General features: G+C 35.2%; 1 protein-coding gene across 2 annotated transcripts in view; it reads left to right on the top strand.

The window, feature by feature from the left end:
- The window catches only part of LOC109435542 (killer cell lectin-like receptor subfamily F member 1), a 39,077-nt gene that overhangs the window by 23,429 nt on the left and 5,452 nt on the right, over positions 1 to 10,196 (top strand). For both annotated transcript variants that reach the window (XM_088797888.1, XM_019713483.3), the window contains 4 exons: positions 769 to 900; positions 4,070 to 4,224; positions 5,045 to 5,157; positions 7,404 to 7,547. In XM_088797888.1, coding sequence (XP_088654014.1) covers positions 769 to 900; positions 4,070 to 4,224; positions 5,045 to 5,157; positions 7,404 to 7,536 — 533 coding nt within the window. In that variant the 3' untranslated portion in view covers positions 7,537 to 7,547. The remainder of the gene's footprint in view (positions 1 to 768; positions 901 to 4,069; positions 4,225 to 5,044; positions 5,158 to 7,403; positions 7,548 to 10,196) is intronic.

Raw genomic sequence — 10,196 nt, forward strand, 5'->3', positions numbered from 1 at the left:
TTTTATGAAAGCTTATTTGGCCCTGTAAATAAAACTTTTGGACTTCACAAGTGACTTGATATTTTGAAATTTCGACAAAATTTATCAGCCTTGAAAATTTAAGTCTCAGTTAAATTTAAGATCTAGTCCTAAAATGAGCTCTACTTCAAAAAGAACCATGGCTAACTGCATTTGTTATTGTTTCTATAATATTTGTTGTGACCTTCTACATATTAGGAGTTGGGATAAACACTTTATACAGAAGGTGCCAAAAAAGTGTATACACATTTTAAGAAAGGAAAAACCTGTATTAAAATTGTAATACTCAATATATACCAATAACAAAAGGTGAGCACAAGTCATGTGTATACATTTTTTGGCACCCCTGGTATACATTACTGTTTAGCATTACAACTCTAAGTTTGTTAAACACTCCACCTTTTATATATGAAAAGAATGAGAAACAGAGAGCCTTCATAACTAGTTAAAGATAACACAGAATTCTAAGCTATCATATTAAACAGATGCAAATTTAAATATATTTTAATTTTATGTAGACAATTTGCTTTCATTGTTTGTGTCTACTTACTTTTTTGTAAATGGAAATCTCCTGTCTCTAAGTTTATTTATCCTTTATCATATTAAAGGGTTGAAATGCTCATAAACAGACACCCTCTCAACCAGCAGCTTGTGCTTTCACCTGCAGTTTCATTTTAATAGATAATTAAAAGGCACAGTCTTATGTTTGTAGAAATCTAATTAGTCTTATTACTTTTCCTTATTTCTTAGTATGTCACCTAAGCATGCATTCCTTAACTGATAACCACAGCATGGAGATTCTTAGTAGAGGGAATGGAACCAAAGATTGCAATTGTATAAATATTTCTCCCAGGAAAAAGCAGGGCAATACAAACTTCACAAGTAAGTCGTTTTATTTCATTGTATTATAGGGGAGAAAAATATTTTCTCCTATCCTTTTAAGTTTAGTGCCTGGGGGCCTGTGAATTAAATTGACAAAAGAAAAATTAACAAGAGAAAAATGTTTATTTATATGCATACCAGAGCTAACAAGAGAAGTAGCTCGCTCAAAATGGTTAAACTTAAAGGTTTATATACCAAACTTAGTAGAGAAAAGGAAGGAGGAAGAAATGACTTCTGTGGGGAAAATACATTTCTTTAAGAAAGACAAGTGTCTTTTTAGAGAGAACAAACAAAAAGGAAAGTTTATGATAATGTCTGTTTATACACATGTAAGTAGTCTTTCTCTCTTTTTCATGGCCATATAATTCTTCCAGAGAGGGGATTTATCATGGGTTTCCTCTTAATCTGTTTCCTGGTAATAAATGAATCCAAAGAGGAAATTTATGGCAGCCTCCTTTTTCAGAAGTTCCTTCTATAGGTTATTGGATAAAGGAGTTGTGGTACATATACACAATGGAATACTATTCTGCCATAAGAAAAGATGAAATAGTACCATTTGTGACAACATGGATGGATCTTGAGATTATTATGCTAAGCGAAATAAGTCAGACAGAAAAAGTCGAGAACCATATGATTTCACTGATATGTGGCACATACAACTGAAAGAAACAAAGGAACAAGACAAACAAAGAAACAAAAACTCATAGACATAGAGTTCTTTCATTTCGTTAAGTCTCAAGTCTCTTTCTTCTATCTGTGTCATTTCCAGGTTTCTATCTTCGATGTCACTGATTCTTTCCTCCATCTGGTCAACTCTACTACCTAAGCTGGTTATTTCATTCTTAATTTCTTCTATTGAGGTCTTAATCTCCAGAAATTCTATTTGGTTCTTTTTTAAAATTTCAATCTCTTTTGTAAAATGCTCATGCTGTTCTTTAATTGAGTTTCTGAGTTCATTCAACTGCCTATCTGTGTTTTCTTGTATCTCGTTGAGTTTTTTCAGAACTGCAATCTTGAATTCTCTGTCATTTAAGTCACATATTTCTGTATCTTTAAGTGCCTTTTCTGGAGATTTTCCACTTTCTTTCTGAGCTATCTTGTTGCCTTGGTTATTCATGGCGATTACTGGTTTACTATTTCTCTTCCTAGACATCTACAGGAGTGACTTCTGCAACAAGTTGATAGGAAGAGGTCTTTCTTTTGTTTTCCAGTACTTGTTGGTAGGATGTTTTACTTTTTCTCCGACTGCAGGCTTTTTTTTTCCCTCTCTCACAAGGTAGTGCTATGTTTTCTCTGCACTACTCTAGCTTCTCTCACAATGGGGGGATTCCCTGGGAGATGGGCTTCTCCTCTGTTAATAGTTCGTCTAGGTCACAGGGCACAGTGTCCCGGTGGGTATGCGGAGAGCTTTTGATGTTCCAAAGCTCTTCCAGCTCCTGATTCAGAGCCCGTATATTTCAGCTGTTCTGTTTACTCCTGCAGGGATCCGCCCAGATAGGTGGGGCCAGGGGCAGGGTGAGCTGTGAGAGGTGGCCCAGAGCAATGGCGGGGACCACCACCACAGCCCGTCCTGCTTCCACAGCTCTCTCCCCTTTGCCGGAACTAGTTGGGCTGTGAATTTGTGTCTGTGGGCCACAGTTCTCAAATATAGCAAATTTTCTGTTGTTTTGATCTGACACTGCTACTGTTTCGCTTCTAGCACCGGGCAGGTGGGGGCGGGGCGAGCTCTGGGAGGGGAGGGAGGGGGCGGCTAGTCTCAGTGCCTAAGGCTCCGTTCTCTGCTCGGCAGTGCGGGCTTACACCACCGTTTTCAGCCTTTTTCCCTCAGTCTTTTCTCCGAGGTCTCTGCCGTGAGCGTTGGGTTCAGCCGTGTTATATGCTGTCCCCTCAGCCCTGTGGAGCCCTGGCGGAGCCCTAGCAGTCCGATCTCCCGCAGCTGCCGTAGTTTCGGGAAGCAGCGAGCTCGGTGCACTGAGCGAGGTCTGCGTTATGCGCCCGCGTGGCTCCGTCTCCGCGCGCTTCTCCCTTTCCTCCTCCCCCCACTCGAGCGAATCTCCCACCTGTAGGTGATTTCAGTCGGTAGTGGGCCTCTTCGTCTTGCCTGTCTGCTGTGCAGGGAGTCCTTTGTGGAGTTTTTGTTGTTCGATTCTTTGTAAATTCCAGGGGAGCTTTACAGAGGCTCACCTCACGCCGCCATTTTTCCGGAACTCCTATACTTTATATTTTCATGTTCAACCTATTTAATATAAGCATGTCAGACAAGTTTTTACACAAATTTGTGGATATTTTAAAAATAATATGCAATATTTAAGATATATAAAAATTTAAGTAAAATGCAATCAATATCTACTGTTCAGCTTAAAATATTTTTAAAAATTAGTTTATTTGAAACCTGTGTACACCCATTTCTGAATATAAGTTTATTTATTACCTATTTCAAGTCTTTCCTTTTATAGAGATAAGTCTGGTGGTCATTGAGGTGTGTAGATACTGGGGTCATGTGAAGCAATTTGTTTTACAAAGTTATTGATAAAGTGTGTTGTGAAATATATACTTCTGCATCAAAAAGGGACTCTGAAAAATGACTTTTTTTTCCATAGCAGTTTTCTCCTGATGCTTTTTAAGCTCCCTGTTTACTTTAAATTTCCCTATGCCCTACCACTTATTAGCTATATGACCTTGAGCAAGTCAGTTAACCTTTAGTTTCCCAGTTTATACTTTACTTAACCTTAGCTTTAGTATGTTTATTTACAAAATGAGGAGCATGGAGTTCATTATTTTATGGATTTCATAAGTTTTTTATAAGGAAAACATTTTATATATTCATGTGCACAAAGAATTCAGAAAATTATTTGATGTAGTGATTACTCAATAAATAACTTATTATTTCTTGCAGTTATCTCTTCTAAAGACTATTCCTCAATGGAAGAGGAGTTCATTTCTTAAAAGTGGGGCAAAATCTTTACTTTTAAGGAAACAGTTTATACAATGAATTTTTATATTCAAAAACTATATATTTTATTATTATACATTATATGTAATTTTATAATTATATATATTATATTTTTATATAAGTTTATAATTATAAAATTATATTTTATATGCAAAAATTGTTTCTGATATTCAAACCTTGTTCTCATTCCTATTTCTTCCTATTTTTCCATTTCAGCAAACCCTAGACTAAACTTATGCCGTAATGACTGGCTGCAGAAGAAAGGGAAATTTTATAAATTTTTTGAAATTTTTAAATCATGGATAGATAGCCAAAAATCATGTTCAATAATGAAATCACATCTCTTGATGATCCAAGACAAAGCTGAACTGGTAAGAGCTAATTTACTATAAAAATTAGCCCATTCAAAACTGGGAGAAATAGGTGCATTTTATAATCCAAGAATTATAGTATTAATAATTACTGCCATTTATTGAATTCCTGCCATATGGCAGACACTGTGGTAGGCATGTTACAAATTTACATAACTTAGTGCTCATAATAACCTTATGATATAGGCAGTATTTTCTCCATTTCCACAAGAGGAATCTGCAGAACTTCTTACAGGTTGTATAAACTTGCCTATTTCATGCTCTAAGTAAATTGTAAAGCTAGAACATCTATGTCATCCTTCCACATTACCTCTTGGAGAGAAAGATAGGAGCTACTTGGGATACTCATCAAAAGCATTATCAGTATCTCGCAATAACCCTAGTGTTTTAGGTAGGAAAGATGGGGCTCTTTAGTTTCATTTGTGTGTAGCTTCACCATAGCACCAGTTTTCTTCAAGATTGCATATTGATAGACAAAGCAATCCATGCATAGTTGTTGCTCCTTTTGGCAGACTTACTCATTCCTAGTTTTTGCTTCACATCCCCTTTGCACCCTTTCATCAGTTGCTGTTTATATCACTATCCTTATGTATTTATTACATTAAGCAGAACCTGCTTTCATATAATGTATGTCATGCATTTTGAATACCTTCCTATATTGATTTCCTTGTCTAAATATGTAGAAAACCTCTTCAGTCTTCTTAAGATTTTCTTGATTATGACGATAAATATCAAAACTTTTTAAAATCTGGAAAAAAGTCAGGAGAGGCTATTTTAATAGGTATAACTCAGTTAATTTCCTATGGATCTCCTTTCACAGGATTTCGTGCAGAATAGGATACAAGATGGAATCTACTATTGGATTGCATTGAACATTACATATCCACAAAAGACATGGACCTGGCTGGATGGCACGCCATTAAATCCACAGTTGTGAGTGTTTGGCATTTGAGTACCATTGGGGAAATATAAGAGCTCAGCAGCCAATCCCTACTGGGGGCTTCCTGAAACTCTAGGAAACCAATTTGTTCCTATAGATTGAAGACTTTGATTTTTGTTAATGTGTAGGTAGTATATTTTCCTTAGAGAAATAGGGCTCCTAAGCTCATTTATTTTCATATTTGTGCTTTCTTTTTGTTTACCTATAATTTTAGAGGTGTAAATATAAAATTCTCTAAATTTAAGTTCTTATGAAATGTCTCTTAAAGGTTTACAGAATAATCTTTATTTTGATTAAAAGGATGTCAGTCATTAAGAAATACTAAGGAATGAGTTATAAATAATGCAACAAATTGCTATTTGACTCTTTTTAAGTTCTATTACCCCCCCCCCCCAACAATATCTGTTTCTATTTTTATATACCTCATTCATTTCTGCTTAAATTCTATGGGTAGAGAGCACTGAATCTTTGGGGGATTATGTGCTATTCCCCAAAACACAGCCAGAAGATCTGGGGATTCATGGTGAAATCTTCTCTTCACAGTATCAAGGTTTCAGGGATCATCAAAAGTGAATTAAACTTCTTGAAAATTTTGGTTTTTGTGGTGGCTTTCAAAAAGATGTGACGTTAAGGAGATAAGGAAGACTACAGATGTTCTCAGGTGATACAGCAGGCACACTGGGTCGGTTGAGGGATAGCAAAAAAATGCTCTGAACAGAAAGTCATCCTACAGATGAATATTCTTAACCAGATACTATTTACAATATTACATTCTATACCTACCCATGTCATACTCTTTGTACAGCACACACACTAAATTAATTAAAAAATTTTTACCTATTATTTCTAATAAAAATCTATAAACGTAGTTTTGAAGTGATGTTCTTTCAACCCACATGTGGATTTGTTTAAAATTATTATTTTGTAATCTGGTTTTTAAAATTGAGAATTTTTTGATTTTTTTTTTTTAGATGTCTTTTCATTTTTTTGTCTAAGACAGAATAAATTGGTTTGAACATCATGGAAAAAAAGAATTAAGTTTTCCTCTTTTGTGTTAAGGGTGAAGCATTTGGGTATACCTATATATATACATATACACAGAGATTTTCTTGTTAAGGTTTCTATGTGAGTTTAAACAATTTAAAAGGGGACAGATTTTCTTCCATATTCCTCACTCTCTACTCCTTCCTTCAATTCTGTCTGGGGTTACTGTTGCCATGTTTAGCATGTGAAGTCTAGATGTACCAAAGACTATTCTTCTTAGGATCTTTTGCAGAAGCAAGGAGGCTCATTATACACAAATAAAGAGGAAAGATTTTTGAAAGGTGTGACATTTGGGATTTAGGTCTGGAAGATGAAAAGGTTAATAGTTTGATTTATTCTGCAGAAAATTCGTTCAATATTTTTTGAAAATCGTGTTTATTTTTGGAGGTGTTGATATTTCTAAATCTTAAAATGATAAATATGATATTATATGCTGTAGAGTTGGTATTATTTCATTGTTGTAGATATTCTAAAAGCTTGAATCAGAAATTTTTGGAGTAACAAAACAAACTTTTCTACTTAAATGCAAAGATTGTTCTTATAGTCTGGACTGCTCTAACAAAATACAACAGGCTGGGTACTTTATAAATTACAGAAATTTATTTCTCATAGTTCTGGTAGGTTGGATTCCAAGATCAAGGTGCCACCATGACCATGTTTTGATGAGGGACCTCTTCCTGGTTCGTAGCTGGAGCCTTCCCATTATATCTTCATGTGGTCATGTGGTGGAAGGGGCTAGGGAATCTCTCTGGAATCTCTTTTATTATAATACATTTATTAATATAAGGAACAAATCCCATTCACGAGGGCTCCACCCTCATAACTTAAGCACCTCCTAAGGGCCCCACTTCCTAATACCATTACTTTTAGGGGTTAAAACATTCAGACAATAGCAGTCCTCTAAGACCTTTGTTTTTATATGATCACACGGTATTGGGAAACCGGTGTTTTTATTCACATTTTGATTCCATGCAGTATTTCTATTTACAAATGAGCATTTTTGGTTAAAAAACTATTTGGAGTAAATCCTTTATTAAATAAATCGTTTGATGTGCATTCCTTGTCTGCATATTACAATGCTTAGATCTCCAGTTTGGAGAGTAGTAAATTCTTTCTAAGAAGCGAGAAACACACACAAAATACACACCATCGTTCTTTCAGCAGAGTGAGGATGGTATTGCCTTTTCCTCTACAGATTTCAAGTCAGAGGCCACATTGAAGATCATGCCTGTGCTATGATAACAAAGACAGGTGTTTTTTCCGAAAAGTGTCACCAACAGAGTTACCGGATTTGTCAAAATGTGATTTCTTCAGACGATGACCTCTAAATCGATCACAGGTATCTTTTCCATTAAAAAAAGTTCATGAATACTCTTTACGTATTTTTGTAGAAACACTTCCTTTTTACAACAAATATGCAGTAATCATGATGATAATGGTGTAGATTTGTGTCTCTATAAACCCAGGCAATTAACCTCAACTCTGTCCTTAGCTCTACCTGGTCACTTACACGGTATTTCCGTAGTCATCTCCCATTCATGATAATGGCTATTTCAGACAGAAACTATCCTTTTGTTGCCTCAATAATTCTCTCTCTGCACCTCTCATTCACCATGAGCAGAGGGGCTTGCTTTTTTTGTTTTTTTTTAAAGAGAAGACACCACATTCCTGAACTTTCTACCATTGAGTCTACACATTTGTCTGCATCATACTTGTTACTTTTTCCTCTCTTGTTTCCAATAAAAGCTATATCCCTCTTCCTGTCTAAATCAAATCTCCGTCAGTAGTCAGGACTGCATCTCTTTAAATTTTTCAAGAAAATCCCTTCCTTGATTACCTTCTCTTTAACTTCTTTCTTCTTACGCTTTCTTTTTCTATCCGCAACTAAACATGAGAGAGCAACAAGAAAACTTTTCTTGTGGCTTCTAGTTTCTGTCCATTTTTTCCCCCACTTCTTAGAAGTCAAACTTCCTAAAAAATGTTGATGTTAGCTTTTTCCTCTTTCTACCTCCCACTCAGGTTCTAAAACCTGACTTCTGCTTTTCTTACTATTTCACTCAAGTGTTCTCACCATGTCACCAATGACTTTCTTCTGGCAAAATACAATGAGAACTTTCTAGAATTCATTTTAACTCAGCAAGTTTGCTCATTATTGACTAATTCTTTCTTCTTGAAATAGTCTCTAACCTCAGCATCTGTGACACAAAACTCTCTTGAACTTCTACCTCTCCAGCCATTCCTCCTCAGTCTTCTCTGCAGTGTCTCTTTCTTTTTCTGATCTCTTAAATATTGACGTTCCGCAGAGTTTTGTGTGGGCTCCCTATCATACACAATTCTTGGCTGAAATCATCCACTCTATAATTTCAATTGCCATCAATTTATTTGGAACACCCAAACCTTTATGTCTAGCCCAGACCTTATTACAGTGGATTACTCATTGAGCATATCTATTTGAACATCTGAAGGCCCTTCAGTTTTCATATGGTAAAAATTAAGCTCATTAATTTAGTAAATGACAGCAACATGCCCACTCTAATCCAAGCCAGAGTCCTCGGAGTCAACCATGACTTCTTCGCCCATGTTTTCACCCTCAATATTCAAACATTTATTTAAGTTCTGTCAATTTTATCACATAAATATTTCTGGAATTCAGCTACATATCTTCACACCCACCCTATCATCCTGGATTATTACAATAATCTTTTTGTCTGCTTTTAGCTTTGTCTGCCAAAGTCCATTCCCCATATTGTGACATAGTGACTCTCGAAACCTCTTATCAGACTGCATTTCTCACAACCTAATTCCCTTCAGTGGCTTTTCATTGCTTAAAACTTTTGCCAGCTCCTACCAGACCCTTGGTGTCTTGGCTCCTCTTCATTCCTCCCCCACTTCTATGTATGTAGTGATACAGACACACTAAACTTTGTTCAGTTCCTCAAATTCATCATGCTTTCTCAGGTCTCCAATCTCATCATATATTGTTTGCCTCAGCTTAACAAATATTTCAACCCCTCCCCCCCTTACTCACATTTTTAACTCTTGCTTATTTTTCAGGTGGCTAGTTAATGTCATTTGGAGGAAAATACTTCCTTGACCGTTTTTCGCTCCAGACTAAATTATATGGCTTTGATAGATTCCTGTACTTATCTAATCTTAACATCTAGTACCCTCTTTTTTGGCCATTGTTTAATTAATTGTGTTCCCTAATGCACTGTAAGCTCTGTAAGGTAAATAATCCTCATCATTGTTTGGGCCAATGATGCACAATGGATGATAAATAAGTACCTTTTATGTTGTTTAGTATGTATTTGTAACAGGTTATATGATTTCCCGAGCACAACTTTTACTGGTTATGCAGATCTTCCTCTAGTTTACATAATCATAACCTGCATATAGAAAAATAAATTACTCTTTTTTTTTTAAATAAAGGTCAGTGTTAGGTTGACATGGGCTAATAAATAAAAATTTCCTGGTTTGCTGTTTGTTTGTTTTTGTTTTTAACCTGGGATCAGAGAGTTTACTATATTAATATTTCTTAATTGAACATAAGTTCACCAATGGCAAACTTACTTTAAGGTCTCAAATCCACTAAGACGAAACCTTAAAGAATTTTAAAAAATATATTTATTTTAAAAAATATATTTATTTCAAAAACATGTATGAAGAGAAGTAATTATAGCTTATAGGGAGTGAAATATAAAACCAACTCACTTGAAAAAATTAAACAAGGAACACAAAACCATGTTTATTTAGTATATGTACATTTTATTAATGTGAACATTTAAGAAATGTGGAAAAACATGATTGGAAAGAAGTTACAATTGAAGGGGAGAGAAAAAATAATGCGAGATGAAGAAATCTGAGGATCTCTAATATTCAAAGCCAAGTTATCGATGCTCTTTGAAACACTAATTTTGACTTAAACATTTAAGCATTTAAATAATTAAATATTAAAACATGAAGTTTTATCAGTTTAAACAATTAGTTT

The sequence above is a fragment of the Rhinolophus sinicus genome, chromosome 1, assembly GCF_057876585.1.
Source record: "Rhinolophus sinicus isolate RSI-liver-muscle chromosome 1, RSI-T2T, whole genome shotgun sequence".
Lineage (NCBI taxonomy): Eukaryota > Metazoa > Chordata > Mammalia > Chiroptera > Rhinolophidae > Rhinolophus > Rhinolophus sinicus.